This window comes from Centroberyx gerrardi, chromosome 1 (assembly GCF_048128805.1).
Source record: "Centroberyx gerrardi isolate f3 chromosome 1, fCenGer3.hap1.cur.20231027, whole genome shotgun sequence".
Lineage (NCBI taxonomy): Eukaryota > Metazoa > Chordata > Actinopteri > Beryciformes > Berycidae > Centroberyx > Centroberyx gerrardi.
The window spans coordinates 30,663,294-30,687,258 of record NC_135997.1 but is presented as its reverse complement, the minus strand read 5'-3'; the positions used below and the strand labels follow the sequence as shown (position 1 = coordinate 30,687,258).

Sequence of the window (23,965 nt, the reverse complement as noted above, 5' to 3'; positions counted from 1 at the left end):
AATATCAGCTTTTAAAAAGCCATATCAGTCAAACCCCAGTGCTTACACTGACCTGATGGAGTGAAGCAGGTCTGGTCTGAGCTCAGGCCAAGGCAGCCACTCTACTCATTCCTCTAGATGGAAGAAAATTCCTCAACACCTGCCATGCTGTTGAGGAGTGAGCTTAGAAAACATCTGATACTGAAAACCAGACCTGGATGAAACAGCATTTGCCAATACTTATGATTTGTTTTAGCCTACTTACTGTATGTGCCAGATGGGTCCTCTTTGCCAAATAGGACAATACAATGCTGGAAAGTTTAGACAATCAGAGGAAAGTATTTGAAAGTCAATTTAATGTAATTTTCGGTGATTAAGAACTTGCCTGAACCGATCTGATTCATCCTTATGCATTACTTCCTTCGGTGCCAACTTTTTTGCATCTGAAATACTGTTTGACCCAGGTCTGCAGAGCAGAAAAAAGCACTGGCAAATTCATTCAAACTACAGGATCTCTTTCCAAGTGACCTGGCATCCCCTTTTGAGCGCAACTCTGCATTCTGAGTGTGCCAGACATCTCCATATGGATATCAGATGATCATGTAATACAGCGGACCGCGCCATGCATTTATATACTTCACATGTTCCGCACATTTTAAAGGGGTCTCCCTCCAGAGCGTGAAAAAACGTCATAAAGGTGTCATATGAACGCCAAGATATAAGACTGACCCTGCGTCTGTTCAACATTACTGCCCCAGTTTTCTACAAGACCCACTGCACTAACTGGACAGTCACCGCAACAACATGCCTGGGTGGGTGAACAACCCAACACTCGGTGAGTCCTGCTTCACAAACTGAAAGGTTTAATAAACATAAAGGAAGCGATTCACCTACTAACAATTCAGCAGCATGAGTAGTATTTTTATATAGTGAATCTGCTTTGTTCGCGTTCCTTTAAATGCCAGAAGTGTGATTTTGAGACCTGTTCCACGATACAATGGCAGTGAATGGAAAGAGAAAAAAAACGCAATTCTCCATTCACCTCTACCGGAGCAACAGATAACAGAGAATCACCAATTTTGGGGTTATATCATGGACAGGAAGCTACACAACCCAAGGTAACAGACCTCTAAAGGTGGTGGTGGAGGGTCGACTGCTGAAGAGTCGATTCCTCAACTCCAACAAGCTTGAGAGTCAAGGTCGGCTCTCAGCCAATCACTCTGGCTGTCGAAACTGAAGTCGACTCTTGGTATCTGTTGATTCTGGGTTTTCGACCAATGATATGTCTGTGTACATAAAATAGCTAACAAGAGGTGAAGAGAGGTATACCACTTGACCAATCTCTCAGCTGCTTCAACATGAAGTCGAGACTTCTCCCTTTACTTCATAAGGGAGCGAGCATTGTGTGCGTAGTCTAGTGCTCACTCACTGGTCTGTCAGAGAAACTACCTGTGTATGCTACAGCTACCTGCACAGTGTAGTGATTTCTTTCACTTAAAGATGAGAAAGTTATTTAGAAAAAAAGTTAAAAGTTAGGGTTAGCAACCAGAGCTGAACATGGATTAGAACAGTATGGAGGAGCATGAAAAGATAAAGGTGTAAAGTTATTCATTTGCATGAATTTGCTTTAAGCTAATTCCCTAACAAAAGAGTTACAAGAGCCTTTTGGGTGCCACATACACAGTGGTCTAAAATGCAGCTTCCTATAGTTAAATCCAAAGGCACTGAGCAGTCGATTCCACTGACTTCCACAAATAGAACCAAGAGTCAGCATCGACTCCAGAGATGTGGGAGACATGCACCACTAATTAAATGATCAAAAAACGATGCAGCTGTGAACGCTTGGTTCCGTGAGCCAGTTATCCCTGTGGTAACCTTTCCAACGCCTCCTGCTTAAAAAGACAAAAAAGAGGGATTGTGAGCTCCCCGCTTTCACCGTCTGCATTCACACCGAAAATTAAGATCAAGCCAGCTTTTTGCCTTTCTACTCCACAGGAAAGTTTCTGCCCTCCTTGCCTCAGGACACCTGCGTTACCGTTTGACAGGCGAATCAACCCTGTAATTGAAAAAAACAATATGAGCAGCGGTATTTCACTGGCGACCAGAGCCTCCCCTTCATTCTACACTTCTCATGTCTCCTCACAGTGCCAAGCAGGGTTCTTCAAAGGGTCTCTGGTTAGGGAAGTACCGAAACTCAAGAGTGAAATCCAAAAGTGTCTCAGAAACTGCAGCTCCGTCCAGAGAACAATTTAGTTTACTGACCTCACCCAGGATTTCTGGGTATCGTAGTCCTAAAATTCTAATGGTTACATCGCACAGACATTTGAGGCAGCCGATGTACAAAACTGCCTATTGCAGCTTTAAAATAAATAAAAAATGGCATCAGAATAAAGAATGTCTTTTAGTGTCACTGATATGGAACAATTCACACATCCTTAAATTAGATGACGATGCATTTGGCTACCTGACATTTATACATTCTACTGTCTAAATATATATCTTGCACTGTCTCCTTTGCATTATATACAAGGTCCTGCATGTCCTTGTACCACCTTCCTACCTGCTGTATGTGTTAATTCTCATCTCACAGCACCGTTTCATCGAGCCTAATTCCGTCTTACATGTTGCTGTATGTACTTGGCAATAAAAGCTTTTGAGTCTGAATGTCACAAGGCATCCAGCGCGAGGGCGGACAGAAAAGTGACGAGGACGTCTCTTCCCTCTGCCGCATCTTCCCTCTTACAGGCAATGACCTTTTCCCCCGCGTCTCATTAAAGTTTCAGCGTGACATTCAGTAGGCGGAGCCGCTGTAGGTGGACAGACAGCGTGCGAACACAGCAGATATCTCCTGGACAGAGCCTTCCCGGAGCTTATGCTGTAAGCGCTGGGGGGAAAAGGCGAGAACATCGTGTGCATGATGAATAAAGGCAAGAACAGCAGCGCTACATACGATATCAGACACTTGCTGAATGACTCACCGCTTATTTTTACCCTTTCGCCGCGCGCAGCTCGGGTCAGGAGCGGTTCTAAAGTACAAAAGCTCTATTTCTTGTATGTGGGGTCGTAATCAGTGATAGTCGGAAATGAAAAGGTGGTTAATAAGACCTCCAGTTGGTGGTTTTTAAAAGGAAAAACCACCACAAGTATCAACAGAAATCAGCTGTATGTTCAGAAGAGCATTCATTTGTGCCTTTTTCCTTAAAAGGTATTATGTGTAGCATTTTTGAACGTCAATATCTCATTGTCAAATTAACTGTAACACCTCGGTACAAAAATTTTCTTGAATCAAGCGACATTTTGTTGATACTAGTGAAGCAAACTTCCTTTTTTCAAGATATTTCACTTGTTTCGAGAATATTCTTGAGGCTGCATTGGAAACAAGTGAAATCATCTCACCCCACTGGCAGATTTGGTCACGTGTTTTAAGAAAAACTACATTTCTAAGACTCAATACTGCACTAAATGGCTGGTTAAGATGGATATTTCCGCAGTGAAAAGGCCACTCAGTGTGACTAAACACTCCCCGGCCCTGTCAGGACCTGCAGCCGAGAAGATAAAGGGGAAGCAAAGAAGCAGATTAGCAGAAAAAAAAGAGAAGAAAAACTCCTTTCCTCACTCCTGTGGGTCAATGAGGCTGAGGTGAGATGGTTCACTGAGCATCAGGTAGGAAATACCACCAGTGTGTCTGTTGATCTGCTCTCCACACACACCTACACACTCAACACATGAACGCTGACCTCTCGGGTATTAAGGGAAAAAAAAAAGGATTAAGTAGATTTTATCCTCTTGAACACAGTTTCAAAAAAAGATTTTTAAACAGTAGAATAGAAATTTGTTTGGTTTCATGGTGACTTTAGTGTCTGACTGTTGTTGGTCAACAAATAACGTATAGTTAAATCATTTCAGTTTGATGGAAATTCATGATATAGTTACTAATAAAACTAAGGCATATGAATGGGGTTAGAATTAAGTTAGAATTTGTTAATATCCAGTTTGATGGAAATTTTCAAAAATTGAAACATGTAAACCTATTTTGTGAGTGCAGTATGAAGGCTGAGTACATACAAGATTCATGATATCTATACATTTTTGTTGATCAAATTTCATGACTATTCCATGACAGTTTCCATGACCAGTGTGTCAGTATTCTTGTTCCAATGTTTGAAGTCTTACTGTAGGTCTTGTTTCATCTAGTTTAAGTTAGAATTTTGTTATGAAGGTTTCTTCAAAGATGCCTACAAATACTTAGAATAAGAACAATGCACTGAGGAAACTCACATTTATACACTTAAGACTGCATTTGCATGTGCTACACACACACACACACACACACACACACACACACACACACACACACACAAACACACACACACACAGGCTACTGTTGGATCTGATATGAAGCTAAAACCACGGGTCTTGGCAACAGAGCAGCAATTGAAACTACGAGGCCTCTTCAAAGGAGAGGAAACCAGACAGGCACTCACAGATCCAACACTCTCTTTCAAACTCTTGTAAATACACTAGAGCACACACACACACACACACACACACACACACACACACACACAGGGAGATTCTTCTCATAAATTAAATGAAAAGTGGCGAGGGCCCACTCTAATTTCAGCCTCAGATGCCGGCTGAGACTGGAAGCGCTCAGCCTCCTTCCTGAAGTTTCAGAAGGGGAATTCCTCCTCCTATGGAAATCAGCAGCTTTACTGGACCCTGTTCAAAGGCCTATTTCACATGACAAGGGTTTCATATGACAATGTATGCATGTCAATATATTACAGGACCTGACTCAGTTCTATATTCAGTGTAAAACCCTTACTTGTTGTCTCTGTGTCATTCAGATTTTAGAGTTTTAGTGTTTTCCTTCTGAAGGACTTTGTTGAACAAGACATTTGTATCGCTCTTGTAAATTACATACACTAGACCCAAACAATCCTCCACTGTGAGTTTATGTGGTCAAGTAGGGAAACGAGCAGAAAAGAAAAGTGGTTTGGCTTTTATGGAAATGAAGCCAATTCTTTGACTTCCAGAGGCATAAATCACAGTTGCGGATGGAGGAGTTCCAGCATTACATAATACAGCAACGAGCGAGGTTCACGGAGGCAAAAGCTATTCATGCACCACCAAGAATATGACTGCATAAGAGTAGATCATTTGTTTGAGTTGAAAAGTTGAGCGGAGAGCGTCAACATCACAAGAAAATATTTTCCACCGGTGCATAAAAAATGTAATTTGCTTCACTTAGGCCGGCGATTTTTGTAGAGAAACACACAGCGAAGACAGATCGCAAATCAATTTTCTGAGTGATGCTTAAGTTTAGGCTGTCATGCCAAAGTGAAATATGTGCATGACTTATGACCAGTGATGTAGTGATAAATAAAAAGGTGGGAAAACTATGACCTGCAGTCAAACCCAACCAATGCAAACAAAATGAAAAAGCATTCATTCATGCTTTTTCCTGAAAAGACCCTTATCCCCAAATCACTTAGATCAGTTTAATCCCTGTTACGATGATATATGCTATGAATTAATGTCACACAGATTCACGTCAGCCTGAAAGAGTGGCTATAAACTCTATTCTGCAAATAAAAAGGTGGGTAACCTGAGTCTAGGTGTTTACCCTAGACCTACTTCTATCAAACATGATCATCCTATAGGAACACAGCATTATTTATTACTTCTAGTGTCTAATGCTGGGGTTTTGACCCTTGACCTCCTGACTATTGGTTAATTGCTGGTGATCTAGGACTGTAGGTTTATTCTACTGTTGCACTCACTATAAGTCACTCTGGAGCACAAAGTAAGTAAAAGTAAATGCATTAAATGTAAATGTAAAAATCCTTGTGTATAAGTATGCTGGCCAGTCCTCTATTTGTTGTGAGTGGAGTTCAGGGATGCACATCCTGACAACATCACAGGTAAGAGTCTTGGTCTCTAGACTTGGGAATAGAGTTGCTAATGTTCATAATTATGATTCACCTGTTCCAGGCCAGAATAATAGCATGTGAATTCCTAAATTAAGGGTTTTTCAGTGTAATTCCCATTTAAGATGCTACTGTAGGCTACATGGAATCTGCATAGCTTCACATATCTATATATAGTCTATATTTATGTGCCTTCTTATACTGTTTGACCACAGCATTACAAAAACCCATCACTAACAATCTAAAACCCACTGTGAACCAACTGTAATCTTAAAGAGCAGAAACAGAATTCACAGGGTTTTCCTACAAAACTGGACAATTCAGCCTGGATTTGAGAAGATGAATAAACTGGAAGCAAAGCTACAGTACAAAAAAAACACATAAGAGCTGTTCCTCTGACAGTGAATGAGAGGCCGACTTCTCTAGACATAATGATAGCACCAGAGGTGATTTAGGTTGTTTTTTACTTCTACACACCAAAATTCTTTTTGTTATTCTGAGCGCTACAGTGACATTATAGAGCGGCTCCAGATCACAGATCAGAGCCGCTGGTTTCTAGCTTTTCAAGAGATTCTTTAATATTCACAAGTATTGATCCCCTAAGATCACAGGAATAGCCAATGTGAATCATGTCTTAAGGTGGATTTTCACTTGAAGTAGCAGTGAGTGAAGGCCTCCAGTGGCTGAGGCCCATGAGCTCTTCAGTGTTGGTGGGTAACATTACTTTTTTTCCTACTAACGAGTAGTGTAGTGAACTATTTCAATTTCAGTAATAAAATCACAGTTACCAATCAACTTTAGAACTTCTAAATATAAAAATGAAGCTGACTTATCTATAAACCATATCCCACCCACAACCCCGGATTTATTTTCATCATAATTAGTAGTCATCCTCTCACACTGAGCTAGCATAGATGAGAAATAGAAAAAAGTTGGCTTTCTCTGAGTGGGTGTATTCCCACTACTTTGATGAGAAATGTTAGAGAAGTTCTTCTGCACAGAACTGCCAGACTTAACAGCATATAAGATTACTTTCCATTTAACTTTAGAGCTGCTTCAAGTTCTCATTTTCTCACTTTTGAGATGTAAGCAAGTGGCCAACTATCACTTAACATAGCCTAGTGTATGCTAAAGTGTTAGCATGGAGCCTACTGTCACTCAGCATAGTGTACGCCAAAGTGTTAGCATGGAGCCTACTGTCACTCAGCATAGTGTACGCCAAAGTGTTAGCATGGAGCCTACTGTCACTCAGCATAGTGTACGCCAAAGTGTTAGCATGGAGCCTACTGTCACTCAGCATAGTGTACGCCAAAGTGTTAGCATGGAGCCTACTGTCACTCAGCATAGTGTACGCCAAAGTGTTAGCATGGAGCCTAGTATCACTCAACATAGTGTATGCTAAAATGTTAGCATGGAGCGTACTGTCACTCAACATAGTGTATGCTAAAGTGTTAGCATGGAGCCTACTGTCACTCAACATAGTGTATGCTAAAGTGTTAGCATGGAGCACCGGAGCCAATGATCCACCAGGGACACATGGATGATTTTGGAGTCTATGTTCTCATCACTTAACAAGTTGGCCAACGGAACAACCTACCAAACACTTATAAAAAACACTGTATTCCTTTGAGGCGATACAGAAGGTTGACAAAGTTCCTTCTCGACTTCATGTGCTTTCTGCTTTATGTCTGCTCTTTGGAAATCTACATTGGGATTGTTCTCACTGTCAACAATACATCAGTATGCCATGGTATTAGAGAGGGTATTGGAGAGGTTAGTGGGGCAGTAGGACTATGAGTGAAGGCTATAGGGCTCCAGAAAGGGCAGAGGGTGACGGTCCTGGTTTCTCTCCCAGGAGGCCACCCAGCAGACTGGAGCAGCACAGATGCACCATTCTGGGAATGCCATTCCCTAGGCTGAGTGCACAAGGAATGCTCCTCCATGAGACAGCGCGTCTCTACACACTGACGTTTCTTAACGTGTGTGTTACTTTCGACGAAGCACCCGAGATCAGGATCAGGCCCAAGCTCTTTCTCCAATATGCCACCATCTTTTACTTATTGTTGACTTATAAAGAAAAGGGGATGAGGTTTGTGTTTCCTCTCACATTTTCACTCTTTATCGACTCTAAGCTGATGCGAGCTGTCAAGTGGCCGTGGGGTGAAATGTCATGTTATGTGAAGCGTGTGTGTGTGTGTGTGTGTGTGTGTGTGTGTATGCGCACGCTCATGCATCTGAGTGTCATGGATATGTAATTGAGAGGCTCTGAAAACAACGGAGGTGAAGTGCCACCTGTCGCTCAATTGGAGGTCACCAGAGGCCCTAGACAGACTATTTTAACACACACACACACACACACACACACACACACACAGAGAGAGAGAGACAGACAGAGAATGTGTGTGAGAGAGAGAGGAAGATTGTGCTACTCACCCACAGTGTCACAGGGTTCGTCTTTATGAACGCAGAAATCTGTCCTGAAAGAGCAAGAAGACCAAGTTAACTCAGTCTTTTCCTCATCACATTTCATTCATTCATTGACGCTAATTTTTCAAAACAGATATGAGTGCTTTATTGGCCAATATGTGTACCGATCCAAGTAGTACAGTCATTCATGCAGCCTAGTATTGGCCTATTATAAACAAATACAGGAACAAATGCATCTAATGAGTTTATTTATTTAGTCATTTATTCAAATTAGTCACTGACCATTGTATAACAATCCTTAATCAAATCAAAGAAAATAACAATGATAAATGATAACAATACAATAGAAAAGAAGCTACATAACAAACTAGAGATTGCAGCTTCTTATGTTTTTTATACTGGTCAAACAGCGCTCAATACTCTCAAATACAGCTATTTGGAATAGGTTAACAGATAAAATCACATTATTCAGAATAGGTTAACAGATAAAATCACATTATTCAGAATAGGTTAACAGATAAAATCACAATATTCAGAATAGGTTAACAGATAAAAACACATTATTCAGAATAGGTTTACAGATAAAAACACATTATTCAGAATAGGTTAACAGATAAAATCACATTATTCAGAATAGGTTAACAGATAAAAACAGATTATTCATAATAGGTTAACAGATAAAATCACATTATTCAGAATAGGTTAACAGATAAAAACAGATTATTCATAATAGGTTAACAGATAAAATCACATTATTCAGAATAGGTGAACAGATAAAAAAAAAGCTTATTCAGAATGTTTTATCTGAATAAGGTGTTATGATCTGTTCTAATCTGTTACCCTATTCTCAATAAGCGCCAGTCTCAATACAGATCCTACAGTGGCACTGCTACATTTTACTGTGTTGAGTAAAGAGACCTGACAGCTTGTCATCACCCACACACACATTCAATATATATACTTAAACAAAGAAACAGGATACAACCATCAATCAAAAGATCACACACACACACACGCTTACACACACACCGCCACTGGTTCATGGTTTTGCTGGTTGCCATGGGAACCCCTATGCGGCCCAGTCCAGAGCCTGCAGAGAGTTGAGACAGGCCCTTCATTCCCAGCGCCGGCCCCTGATGGGAAACCAGACCTCTCTTTGTCCAAACTGTCAACCCACTATTTGATATGCTTTCTTTTCACGCTACACTACAGAGCCCCAAGTGGAGACCGTGCGTGTGTGTGTGTGTGTGTGTGTGTGTGTCAGCGGTTCCTGCAGTAGTTTCCCCCAGTGGATATTGGCGACCCGGGTCAGCGCTGGGTGTGATAGCACCGCAGCGACAACAGTGGAGGAGGAGAGTTTCCCACCGACGTGTCGCAGCGCTCGGCTAGGTGTGAACAGCTGCACGTCGGCATCTGGGAACCAGACCTTAGCAAGACCCGGGTTGTCTCTCTGTGTGTGTGTGAGTGTGTGTGTCTGTGTGTGTGTGTGTGTGTGTGTGTGTGTGTTCGAGTGATGTGGGATTTCCAAGCCGAATACCAATATTTTTGGACTGAAGCGGCCAATATTCTGCATTGACGTTCAATATCTTCAAATTTGACCGTTTTCATGCCCCAAAAATTACAAGTAGTCTGTGTTTCCCCCAGAATTGTATTCTTGTCAGGGTGGAAAAGCATTTAGACCATCATGGGACACTAAAACTCAGGAATTATTTTTCTGGTCAGACATCTGATATGAAATAATAATGAAAACATATTGACAGGCTGTGATCAGAGGTGGATGACACCGACTGGCTGATATCTGATTTCTAATAAAAGGCCAATATTGGCCCAATACATCCGTTTAGTGTGTGTGTGTGTGTGTGTGTGTGTGTGTGTGTGTGTGTGTGTGTGTGTGAAGGCACACGTGCATTTGTGTGTGGCATCAGCATTCAAGTCTTAATCACGTCCCACACATACAGCATACCACAACCATAGGGTGTTTGTGGAGGAGATGCAGACGGGGTAGAAGTCAGATAACACACACACATAATGCAGTTATTATGACACTCAGTAGTGCCAGAAAGACTAGTTCACTAGTTAACACCAAGGTTATAACGCTAAACTGAAATTATATGCAAGACTAAGCTCTGGCATGACAAACACTTTGCAAAACTGAAATTAAAATTAAAATGTAGCTGCATGAAAACAAATTAAATTGAATCTATTTCTGCATCCAAAACTAGCTCATATGAAATAAAAATCAATGTCAAAGGCCATTTGATAATGATGGAGTGTGACATTCCTCACAGTCACTGAATTAGTAAAATGAAGCTGAAATAAATTCAATCTCAACTGAAGAGAGAAAAAGAGTGTCAAAACTGAAGCTAATTTGTAATTAAAAGTGAAATAGAAATAGAAATAGAAAATACAAAAGTTTAATGAACTTTGCTCACATAAAGTTTACTTTGGACTACAGTGTGACCTGAGCCAAACACATGAACAGTGACGGGAACCCAAAAATGTCTTGGTCTGATGCTGTGACATTTTGATTGGATTCCACACAAATATGCATGGATATGTTATATTATTATTATTATTATTCTTGTTGTTGTTGTCGTTGTTGGTTTTAGTCAATGCAGAGATTTAATGTCATGGTGTAAATGCAGTTTCAGAAGATTTTCCACCCTGACAAGAAACATATTCTGGGGAAACACTAAATACTTCAAAATCTTTGTAACTTTTTGGCATGAAAATGGTCAAATTTAAAGATACTGGATATCGCCAGAAAACATCAGCCAGCAGCAGCGTCTATACAAACACTATCGGCCCTCAAAACAGCCGTACCAGTCGAACCCTAACCCCCGCTATACGTTCACGTCTGTCACCAGATGAATGAAGCCTCCGGGCCTCCGTCTGACTCGCAGCAGTTTCCAATCTCATTTGCGGGACGGGGAGCAATTGCCCCAATGAAGAGAAGTGAGAGCCTGTTGTGAGGTTTAGATCTCCATTAAGAGGACACGGTGAGACGGCGCTGTTTGCCTTCTCGAGAGGATGCAAAGACTCCAGCCACAACATAAAAGAATGGTTATTGAGGAAGCTCTATTTAAAGAGCATCCCTCCGTCAGACTGCCCTGGTTAGCAAACACTGTTAACAACCCGCCTGGAAGGTCGCAGTGGGTTCAAATATGAGCTGCCTTTGAACGCCAGTGTTACGAGCCGGGGCCGACACACACAGGAACGCACACACACACACACACACACACACTGAAAATACAGATTTCAACAGATTTCAGTGATAAAACACTGTATTACAGGATCAATCATTTTAAAAAGCAAGCAAATGGAGATACACTTTCTTATAAATTAAAATAACTTTGAAATACTGCTTGAAATCAGCTAGACAGCTACCATATATTTTCCAGTGCTGTCAATAGATCTGTCAATCAATATGAAAGTGAAAAACTGTCTCCAATCCCATCATTAGTTTTTTCTGTGGCAGGTCTACCACTTTCTAATTCTAATTCATAACTCTATTCATAATTAATAAGTCCCTAAGAACGAGTATTCAAAAGACATTTTTCACAAGATCGCTTTCCGGAGAGGGGCATGACCTTCCACACTCTCACACGCTCTCTCTCTTTCACTCACACACACACACACACACACGCACACACATCAAATTACACAGGATTTTCCATCTGGCCTTGTAGCTGTTCAGCTGATGCCTCCTCCACCACAAAACTGCAGCCTCACTCTGCACTAAATGCGTCTGCTGTGTTTCCTCCATTAATCCCTGCTGCAAGCGGCCAGTCTGTTCAGCAGCGGCTCATCACTGACCCTGTCATTACTGTCATTACGGTCATTACTGTCATTACACCCAACCCCGCTGCAGGTGAAGCCCGAGCGATGAGTAACAGCTGAGGAGGGCCGGCGAGGAGAACAGCAGCTTGCTGCATCAGCATTTTCAGCCAGGTTCATCTTCTACGAACACTGATGTGTGTTACAGTGAGTACTTCAACTTGCAATACCTAGGGTCCTGGAAAATCCGTTTTATTTACTCTCAAATTCCATTCTATTTTGCCTAATTTTGTTTTTTTTATTTTCATTTTTGTGTTGGTGGATTCAAATTTTGTGGCTTTATTTTGCCTAATTATGAGATTTCTTTTATATAATACCCATTTTCTGCTATCAAAAGGTGTGTGTGAAACACTCTGAAGCAACAATAAAATGTATCTCAATAGCAGTGCTTCCTTAACAGTGCTTCACATTATCAAATGAAGTTCTTCTAGGGCCTTTAATATTTCAAACGTGGAGGTTTTGCTGCTTGGTGATCAGTTCTTGCCCTCCATGTCTGGGAGATATTGAAGTACATGATGGTGAGTCTGTCTGTGTTTTCCTGTCAGTGACTCTCTCTCATCTGTCAGGACAGTCTCGTGTTTGCTAAAGGAACTTTCTCCGCTGAAGGAGCTGGCTGGGAGGAAGATGAAGGGAGTTTCCACCTCAGCAACCTTTGGAAAAGTTGCCCTCAGTAGTCAAGGAGCTCCATGGAGGTTAAGAGGGCTTCCTTTGACACAGTGGTGGTAGGCAGTCCAGGTTGGAGGGGGATTAACCAGGGGCTTCAGTGTAGTTCCAGTCACACTAAAGCATCATTACATACATGTACTGTCATATAAGAACAGCGCTCTCTTCCTGTCCTGTGTTGTAAAGCAATCTCCCTTTGTGCCGTAAAGCAACCCAACAGATTTCCAGCTGAATCCGACTCATGGCGCACAAAATAAAATGCAGTGTAGAGGCCGATTGGTCTTGTTTGTTTACAGTAATTAACGTCTCAAAATTGACGCGATACTGATTTGTTGATGTTAAAATGCTCCACACACCACACTTAACTATTTTTGAAGTAATTTTCCCCAAATCTTACATCTACAGGACATTCCGCATTTATGTTTCTGTTTTTTAAACTTTCCACGATGCCGTCAATGTTTTCGCATGATGGAAATCATAGGGCCCAAAATAGTCTATGGAACAGAAATGCTGATCAAAATGAGACCATCATAACATGTGCAGGGAGCAGTCAGCCACACCACTGATTGAAGTCAGATCTCCAACCAGGCCACTGTGAACTCTTGGACACTGTAGCACAGCTGGACTCGGCTGAGTTGTGTGACTAAACTCTCTCCCTCTTGCCTAATGGGTGGTGAAGGGCAGGCAGACAGGAAGGCAGCAAAGCCGGCTGGTTTCCCCAGACTGCAGCGCCTGATCGGCTGGATCTGGGAGCTACATTAAGTGGATCTGACACACATTTGGACGGAGGTGGGGACAGATAGACATACAGAGCTGCAGCTGCACATGGAAAATGCACAGCAGAGGGGAGAAGAAGGGAAGGGGAGAGAGAGAGAGAGAGAGAGAGAGAGAGAGAGAGAAAGGAAAGACTGGTAAAAGAGAGATGAGATGGTTGAGAGAAAGAAAAGACTGAAGCAGAAAACAGGTGAAGGAACAAATTATGAATACAGTAGAACAGATGCACATGGAGAGGCGAGGCTAAGTAGGAAAAACCACTGAGAGGTACACACTAATCCACCACAGATTTGTAGACAATTTTTTGCCTGTCATGATATTACCCATGTTGACTTTTACAAATCTGTCTCTGTTGTTAACAGACTGTAAAACTATAAGAATTAAGAATTAAATAACAGTAAGAACAGATTAAGTAAGATAGTGAGTTAGCAATGCTAGCGGATTAGAATGACACCCATACCAAAAACATTTCCAAAGCGGCTCTCTTCCATCGCCGCGATGCAACTAAGATCAATGTTGAGCTCCTTACTCAAAAAAAAATGATGAGTTACTACTTACTCATTTCAAAAATAATTATATTTCTTTACTCATTACTTGCTGGGAGCAGTAATTCGTTGCTACTCATTCATCACTTTTCCATTACAGATTGCATCTTCTCTTGCCTTCAAAAATCAAGTCAGTTTTCTCTCCTGTGAATGATCAGGAAACCAAACACTGTTGATATTCAATGTTCTTGTCGTCCTTTTACTGGATAAAATCAAAGTAGTGGGAATACTTCCAGCCTGAGAAAGTCAACCTTTATACCGTTTCTTATTTAAGTTAGTTTAGTGTGAGGACGACGACTAATTCTGATGAAAATGAATTTTAGGGTGCTGGAGTAACAGGTGACCACCCAACACTGGCTAAGACAAGAAGCTTCCTATCATTACAGGACACTGGGAAACTAGTCTATGCTTTTGTTACATCCAGGTTACACTATTGCAATGCACTCCTATCCAAACTCCTTGGTTAGTAATCTACAGCTTATACCACACTCTGTTGCTGGGTTCTTAGTGGGACTAGGAGGGTGAGAGCATTTCACTCCTGTCCTCTGGTATAAAAAGTAAGTATAAGTATAGGGTTGATTTCAAAGTCCTACAAGGCATTACATGGACCACAGCCTATTTGGGTTTCTTATTCAATCCCGGCACCCTTTCCCTACGCTCCAGCAGGGCCAGACTTTTAAGTCTCTCCGCTATCTGGAAAAAGTCAGTGGGTGGCAGGTCTTTCTCCTACAGAGCTCCTGCAGCAGCTTGCCAAACCACATTAGGGAATCTGAAACAGTCTCCATTTTCAACCAAGGACTCAAGACCAATCTCAACAGTTTATCTTATCCCCACCCACCTGCACCTCCTCAACCAGCTGGATTAAGTGCTCTTACTTCATCTTTCTCTACTCCTTTCCATGAGTCCATGTTGTAAAAGGCACTTTAAAGGAGCAATATGTACAATTTTTACTGTCCCAAAGCACACAATGACCATAATATATCTATGGGGGCTTGATAGGGTTGTTGATCAATACCAATGCCAAACCAGTGTCATCATTATTCCAGTATTTACCATACTTGATATTACACCTCTTCACTAGACGTTTCTGTTGGATCTCTGCTCTAATTACCTAGCTTACTTGTCCCCCCACCCCGGGGGGCTGAGCCAGAGACTTGTGTAGAGGAGATCAGTTCTATCAATGTTGTTTAAACTTCTACTGAAAGTTTAAAGTTTAAAAATAAAATTGAAACTTGAACATGAAACTTGGTCTCTACTGCAGTGCTGTCCATTCCCTACTGTCCCGACATTATTAGCATAAACTCTGTATATACAGTACTCAACAACTCCGCATTCATCCACTGTAAAAACTGTAGGCCTACACTTTGAGATGAGATTATGATGAAGTTGGAAAAGATCATGTGAAACACTAACATGGGTAGCAGTAGCCTAAAGGTTAGGGAAGCAGGTTTGTAAATGAAAGGTTGATGGTTCTCCAGACCAGCTGGGGAAGCGAATGAGTAACACTCTTCCCAGACAGCAGATGACTGTGGTTGTACTGGGCAACTCCCAGTGTGGATGTGTGACAGTATGAATGTGAAGCAGGCTGTTGCTTAACAATAATAAACCTGACTTCATAGACTACAAATGTCTAACATGTCTGATCCTAAAAAAAAAAAACATCCAAACCTGCAATTTTTCCCCTCTACACAATGGCACTGATGGTCTTGTATCTACACATTCTATATAAAGAGCCATGAAATCATCCAGAGGCCGGTATCAAATATCCTGCTATCTCCTCCTAAGAGGCTGCTAATAAGCTGTTAGAGACGCGTAGCAGACATGTCATCCACATCAGCTTTTCGCTCGCTGCAGTACGGTACAGTACAGTAACACACACACACACACACACACACACACACACACACATGCACACATGCACACGCGGCCTGTCGAGCGGGCGAGCGCAAGAGGAAACCCGAGAGTGCCGTGACATGCTTTAATTTGCCTCCATGTCGCCTCGCTCTCATCCTGACTGCTGCTGGCATCATCCCTCTCCTCCCCTTCCAACAGATGTTGATCCCAAACGCTCCCCCGTCTCCACAGAGGAAGCCTTATGACAGCGGGGTGGGGGGGGGGGGGGGGGTGGAGGTGAGTGGGGGGTGGGGGGCGGGGGGGCGGTAGATCAGGTTTATAACAAACCACCTCAAGAACAAAAGCCCCCTCTGTACATGCCCTCCTCACCTCCCACCCCTCCCCCCCCCTCCCTCCCCGCGGGGCTGGAGGAGACAGGATAGGATCTGACAGGCGACATGAGTACTCATTTAAACAAAAGGATTCCTTTTTTGCCCCCCCCCTCCCCCCTCCCCGGAGTTACAGCAGGTAATAATAGCTAATCCTAAATTAGGAATGTGTCATGTTGTGCCAGACGCTGCCTTGTTGGGAGTGAAGGAGGAGGATTGAGAACAAACCGGCCGCGCTGACAGACTGAGGAATGACTGGGAAGGGGAGTGGGACTGGAGGGGGTGGGGGGGGGGGGGGGGGTTGATTAGACATAAGACTCCACCAAGTCATGAGCAAGGACTGGGGACTTTAAGGTCAAGGTATACTAGCTGCGGAAACAAATTTCAGAAAGGTTTGTATGGACAAAAGGACATGTTGGCTTTGGACTGTTGGCTTTGGACTCTGTGCACACCAGCCTCTGCTGTGTGTCTTGACTGCTTCTTGGGGATCTCCTATGGAAATTGTGTTTTTTTTGGGGTCGAGCACTCCTCATGAAGATATCTAATGTCGAAGCACAATCTCTTTCTCCCCTAGAAATTCCCATAACGTCATGCAATGCGAGAACAAACTCCTGGGTTCTTTATCTATCAGTTTGTATGGACTGTTGCCATAAAGCCATATATGGTGATGTATAAAGCCAAATATCTTTATTATGGTAAGACAACACATTCTGAGGCATTTTATGATGAGGGTGTTTTATAATAAATCACACTGGTGTATCAGCAGTGCTTCCATGTATGTATGGAATATGCTATTAACTATGTCACATTTTAATACACTGATCATTCATTACTTAGGTCTGTATGTCATTGCCACGAATACGCCGGACTGTAGAGAGTCTGTACTTGTCTTTGGATGTAACAGTGTGGGTGTTTCAGAGAGGGATGCTACATACCTGGTGACCAGCACGGCGGTGTCCACAGGCGGGATGTCGTCCCTGCCTCCAGGCACATGGTTGGTGCCGAGGTACCGGGCCCCCCCAAACTCCTGATACTGCCAATGACAGAAGCTCTCCAGAGACCTTTCCCCATGATGGCCCACCTTCAGCTTGTCCTACAGGATTAACACGGGACAATTTAGCCTTGTCCTCTCCTGGCGCTTTGTCACACTATTTCTCCATTATAATTACATACGCATAATTACATTGGCATCAATAACTCCTATTAGTTTAAAGGAATACACCACATTTCTGGGAGAGTGGTCCAAAAAAAACAAAAAAACATCCATGTGTCCCTGGTAAATCATTGGCTCCAGTGCTCCATGCTAACAGTTTAGTATACATTATCTTATAGTTCAGGCTAGCCAGATCAGTTCTCATTTTCTCACTTTTGAGATAACTCTATTTGCCTCCTATCACTCAACATAGTGTAGGGCAGTTTATAGTACGGCGATTTATGATCGTCACCACCGGCGATGATCATATTCTATCGTCGGTCACAATGACATGTTGTTTATACTTCCAGCGACAGGCGATCTGTCATTGTTGCGATGGTCGTTGCGCCCATCGCTGAGACTTAAATTTATTTGAACTTTGACCCCATCGCTGGCTCAGTTGTCATGACAACATTAGGGAACTCTCTTATCCTAACGTCGATTAATTCTCTGAGCTCAAATTAAACGGTAATCAACAGCTCTGGAAGACCGTACTTTTGTAATAGACTGTAGAATAAACCGTACACTGAGGAGACAATTTAGGCTATTTATCTAGACCTGGATAAAGACAATAGATTTACTTGAATGAAACTTCTTATTTAAAAAGAAAGAGTGAAAAATAACATTGCAAAAGCAGTTACATAACATGTAGGTACATTAGGCTATTCTGCAGACTGGTTTACAAACTGTATTATTATTATTTTCCTTTCAAATGGTTAAATTTTCAATTAGTGCAGTTAAGAAAATATATTTCGTTACATGGCGTTATTAAAAGCAGACTGCAGCAGCTGGTTGACGCGTGGTGGAGTCTGTAGGCTCCGACTCGCTTTCAGAACGGACACAACAATAAACTTCACAACCTGGGAATATTTGCATTACTTTGAACTGATGGAAGAAAAGGGTAAAAACATTATTGTTACCTGTACATCTGAGAACTGAAAGCACTTGCCAATGTGTTGTGAGCGCTATCCGCCGTATATTTTTTAGACCAGACATGATTAATCAAGGCTGCCTCTGTGATCATACTAGTTTACTATAAAGACGATCAGACCCCGAATAAATGAAAGCTGCTTGTTAAGTAGATAACAGATAAGTAGATAACAGCAGTGTAAGCGGTGATGATTTCTATAGCCTGCTAGTGAGAACATCACCAGAAGACATAAAGGTTTTTAAGCGGGTAACTTGAAAGCACTCGACTGAGTTACTTTTAATAAAGACTAACTTAGTAAAGTAACTAGTTGCTGTTTAGAACTGTAGTAACAAAGTAAAGTAACTAGATGAGAGCAAATGACTGAACCTCTGCCATGCGTTCTATAATTGCTCTAGTGTTTATACTTTTTATGAGCAACAGCGTCCAAAATCAAAGTTGAGCAATGACGGAATGTTGGTGACTTTGTAGCGATGTCCATCGGGTGATCATAAATCGTTGTACTATAAACTGCCCTTTAGCATGGAGCCAATGATCTACCAGGAACACATGGATGTCCACGTTCTCATCATTTCACGGGTAAGTTCACCAAGGAGACAATCTACCAAAAACTTGGTATATTCCTTTAACAGTTTAATACATTAAAATTCCTGCATCATCAACATTACAAGTGCAGGGTACTAAATGGGGGTAACAGTAAAAAAAAAAGTAAAAACAGTAGCCTGATAACAAAGAAGTGTCAGTAGCAAAATAAGGAGCCAAGGCATTTTTCCCCTGTATATATTCAAGTTTCAGTGTGTCTTAATGATGAAAGTTTCTCCACATCCATTGTTTTCACTTGTGTCAAGAACACAGTATTCATGTAATGGTCCTTCATGTTGTAGGTGGCTGTTAAAAATAATCTAACAGAGAGGATGGGAGTGGTGAAAGTGACCAAGGAGTCCTGGGTATGAATGGTCTGGGTGTGACCAGAGCTTCAGAGACAAAATCTGACCTTTACAGCCCCATTATGCCTTTTTTCTCACTAGACTTGCTGAAAATACTAATAATACTAATACTAATACTCAGAATTATTTTCTCAAATGTTTTAAATTCCACTCAGTAAAACATTATAGGGTCAAAATGGATGTAGATGGTGACACACCCTCTTGCATATTAAAATCAATATAATTTAATACTCCTCATTTGCCACATACTGGCAGTCCAGTACTGTCAGTGCTAATATATATCTCTATATATCTGGTATCAAATATATCATTATCTGTATCATATCAGTATATCTGTTAATCAAATTGAAAGTGAAAAAATGTCTCCAATCCCATAATTTGGTTTTCTGTGGCTGGGCTACCACAGGAATGGTGTTTCTAAAATAATCCTTAAAAAGTCATAATTCTTCCCAGGAAAGCCCCCAGGAAAGTATGTAAAAGCAGTTTTTCAAAGAAAAAAAAAATCTCTTTCCGGAAGGGCGTGACCTTCTACACACTCACACATACACACACACACACACACACACACACACACACACAGGGTGGGGCCAGCATCTGCTGACAGTCAGGTTGTCTGGGTCGTCAGAGAGTTAAAGAGGGGTCAAAGAGAGTCAAAGGTCGGGCTTACTGGGCGGCTGTGAAGCAACACCAGCTTGGTGACGCGAATGTTGATCCTGACTCCCAGACTCTGGTGGTGGAACATGTTGTAGACCTGCAGGAGCGGAAGCAAAGGCTTTAGTGCTCTTTCCATACGTTAACAACCAGGAAAAAAAACAAAACAGCAGAGAAGGATCAGGTGAAACTTTTAGAATACATTTTTTCTGATGATACCCATTTTTCTAAGTGATATACAAGCCAAGGCAACAATGTGATTTTCAGTGCATGTCTGTGAAGTATAGCATATAAGCCTTCAATTCATAGCGCTTGTTTTACACAGATTTCTCCCTCTAGATCTCTGCCTCTGTCTCAGGAAAGCTGGTAATCTGGTGTGGTAATGCCATCAAGACGGCAACAGTTGAGCCTGGAGGCAGAATAAGCCATGGAAAGTCAGACACACACACACACACACACACACACACATACACAAACACATGCAACCGCACACACACACACACACACAGTGTCACATAACCAGCCAAGCCAAGTACACTCAAATGGGCATCTTCCAAAACGACTACAAAAGGAGAATAAATAGAAACTGTGTCTGACTGAAAAAAAGACAAAGTGGATTATCTCGCTGGCCTACAAAACTGCTTCCAGCATACCAGGTCACAGTCGCAGAAACTGTCTGAAACCGCCTCGCTGTCTGTACCAAAATAGGTGTGATTAAAGCTATTTCTCCCACTCAAACTCCCTTTGTGCCGTTTCTTTCACCCTGCCCAGCTTCTTGTTGGACATTTCTCTCCGCTCTCCCTGCTCTGGCCTCCGGTGCCCAAAGCCAGAGTTGGACGGCTCTTCTGTGTTGTTCCTCTGAGCATTGAGTAGGTTTATTCAGTTGGCTGGTTAGGGCGGCTGTAATGAGGGGCTGCTGGGTGAGAAAACAGGGATGTGGTACTGGCTCGTCTCCATCGCCAAGCAGAAAACACGCGGCGGCCAAGAGTCGTGCTGGAGCGCTCTATCAAAAGCAGCACGACCTTTGGATTTTAAGGTAGATACACAGAGGACGTCAGGGAACAGCGAACTCACTAGCACTGCTACCAGTCTCGCTTCTCGCCTGTTAAAATGAAGGTGCACCCATAGTATCTGGATTATCAGGATTGATGCCGATCAAGCTCCCAAGCACTCATCCTGATATCAATACTTTAACAACATGCAGTTTAGCAGGATAGAAAAATTCTGGTGGGAGGAAGAAATATCTCCCGTGTGAAAAAGCTGCTATATGTGAAGTTCATAGGCAAAGCAGCTATTGTTTAGAAGAGGAGCTTTTGCTATGCAGGCTAAAGACTATTCTGTTTTATTAGACCTAACTTACTTGTTACGCTAACCCAAGCTAACCTAATGCCTGAATAAAAGCAATTGATCCACTTCTTGTTCCTGTAATTGCTTTATAAGAGACCAATACTAGGCAGCATTGAGCGGTAGTTGAATCGATGCTCATATCGGCTGATCTACTTAATAAAGCACTCGGTACTCCTCTCACACACACACATACACACACACAAATGACTTCATCTAGTCATAATTTCTGATATTGTACAAATCAGATCCATGGACTTACTGTGCCTTGAGTCTATCTGGCCAAGCTGTGAGTGGTTTCCCCTCTGCTGCGCCCCCTTTGACAAAGCTTTAGCATTTACACTCCTGTTTCCCCACTGCCTGGATGGTTAACTAGCCTAATGTTAGTTGAAACTTAATGTTATTCCCATGTGGCGACACGTGGCCAAACGCAAAAAAGATCCATTGTATAAGTGAGTGAGCAAGTTCTAAATTAAAACTGTAAATCTTCTCTTGCCTCTTTGCAGAAGGTTTCACACAGTACCTGATTCTATACGCAAAATAGCACTGGCATCTTGCTATGAAAAATGTTTATTAATTATTTTGGCAGGTGAAAGTTATTCTTGGCAGGTGACTTTTTAATTTGACCAGCGCTTGGCAGGTGAGCCGGAGAGTTGGTTTCAGAGACCGCATGCTTTAGTACACGAGTGCGACGTCTTACCATGTTCATGACGGTCAGCAGGAACCTCTGTGCCGCCTCGGCGCCGTGGTACTGCACCATGTCAGAGTCGGCCACCACCACCGTCTCCACGGTGTACGCCTCGTTCAGACGGATGGCGTTTCTCTTCCCCCGACCCTCCTCAGCCGCTTTTGACCTCTTCTCCTTCTTCTTCCCTACCACAAACAGACAGACAGGCAGAGGGGCAGACAGGCAGACCAAGGTTAGATACGATTTACTCACCTAGAACGGTCCTTCACCTAAAATGATGCAATGGTCGGAAATGAAACCCTTCTGCAGCAGATAGGCTGGTCAACTGTGTGCATATTTACACAGTGAGCAGTCAAATAGAGAGCAATGGATTGGGATGAAAAGATACAAGTAATATACTGTACATATACTGTATGTTATTAGGTGCCAATATTCAATCTTTTTAATTTTGACTATTTTCATACCCCCTCAGAATTGTATTCTTGTCAGGATGGAAAAGCCTCTGAAACAGCATTTAGACCATGGGACACTAAAACTCTCCTCTGAAACCCAGGATACTGATAATAACAACAATGGACATATTCATGCAATCAGTTCATGGAATCTGATCAAAATGTCACATTAGAATCAGTTCAGGTCCTCCCACAATCAGTGTAGTATTGATTAATGCTACAATAAATATGTAATCAATCAAACTGTATCATATCCATCATATCAGAGATGGTTGACTGCACTGACTGGACCAGATCCCATTTTTAATAAAAGGACAATTTTGGTCCCATATATGGGCACACCAATATATCAGTCTAACCCTGTATGTTATATAATACATAATGATATTATAAACCCATTATAGCCAAATATATCACGTGAGCAAATATGATCTGAGCAATATAAGGTAGCCCAGCCTGACAAAGAGCTGTGCCTGATAAACAGCCTCCGTCTGCAGATCAGCCCAGATAAGGCCTGAAGGCTTGGAGCAGCTGATGAAGATGTGTTTACACTACAAGTCTGTTTCCATCTCTCCTGGCTTGGCTCGCGTCTAGTTGTACGTCATACACACCAGCCTACTGGGGGATCTTGGCCCTTTTTCTCCACTAACAAACGAAACTCCTGATCTCTCCAAAATGCCACCACTCTGGAAGGAGTGAGAGCTAAAACTGAAAGGGGGGGGGGGGGGGGGGTCTAACCGTTCCTTAATGGTCTCTCTCGACTCTGACCAGTGTTATGGGAACCTAGCAGGGACTGGCTCTGTGGTTTTTTGGTGTTGCAGACTCCCACAGAACCCTAATGTTTTGCATTGCAACGAAAACCACCAGTTGCATAAGAATGGGGAGCACAACACGACCAAATAGCCATGACAACAAGAATTAGAGGACCGCAAGCAGGCAATTGTCGTATATCTTCAGTTGTCATCAGAAACGGGTGGTTAGCTGAGGCCAATTAACAATAACACTACTAAAAAGCTCAGTAATGTATTATATAACAATCTGACAGCTTTGCCAGAGCTAAATGATCCTTACTGACTCAGCAAATCAATGCTGCTTTGGTTACCGCGGTGACCTCTTGCCTGGAACACCTAGCTCACTTTGAATTAGGCCCACCAGCACATCAATCTAATCCTTTATCTTCATCATCATCATCATTATGACTATTGACGTTAAGTCGGCTTGTTGGGACTGTTAAGAGGTCTTAACATTCCACCTTGTATTTAACTAGCCGGGGCTCCAGCATCAATCTGGGACTGCTTACTTGAATAGCTCTCAGCAGCCACCTCTCCATTGGTTGGAATGGGCTCCGCATTGTTCGGTCCATCTGGTGTCTGTTTAGCTTGT

General features: G+C 42.3%; 1 protein-coding gene across 1 annotated transcript in view; it reads right to left on the bottom strand.

Annotated features, from left to right (window-relative positions):
- The window catches only part of adamts17 (ADAM metallopeptidase with thrombospondin type 1 motif, 17), a 97,929-nt gene that overhangs the window by 58,578 nt on the left and 15,386 nt on the right, over nt 1-23,965 (bottom strand). Inside the window, exons 4-7 of the mRNA XM_071908908.2 lie at nt 22,143-22,315; nt 20,115-20,198; nt 17,316-17,473; nt 8,346-8,389 (exon numbers count right to left, since the gene is read on the bottom strand). Of these exons, the coding sequence (XP_071765009.2) occupies nt 8,346-8,389; nt 17,316-17,473; nt 20,115-20,198; nt 22,143-22,315 (459 nt within the window). The remainder of the gene's footprint in view (nt 1-8,345; nt 8,390-17,315; nt 17,474-20,114; nt 20,199-22,142; nt 22,316-23,965) is intronic.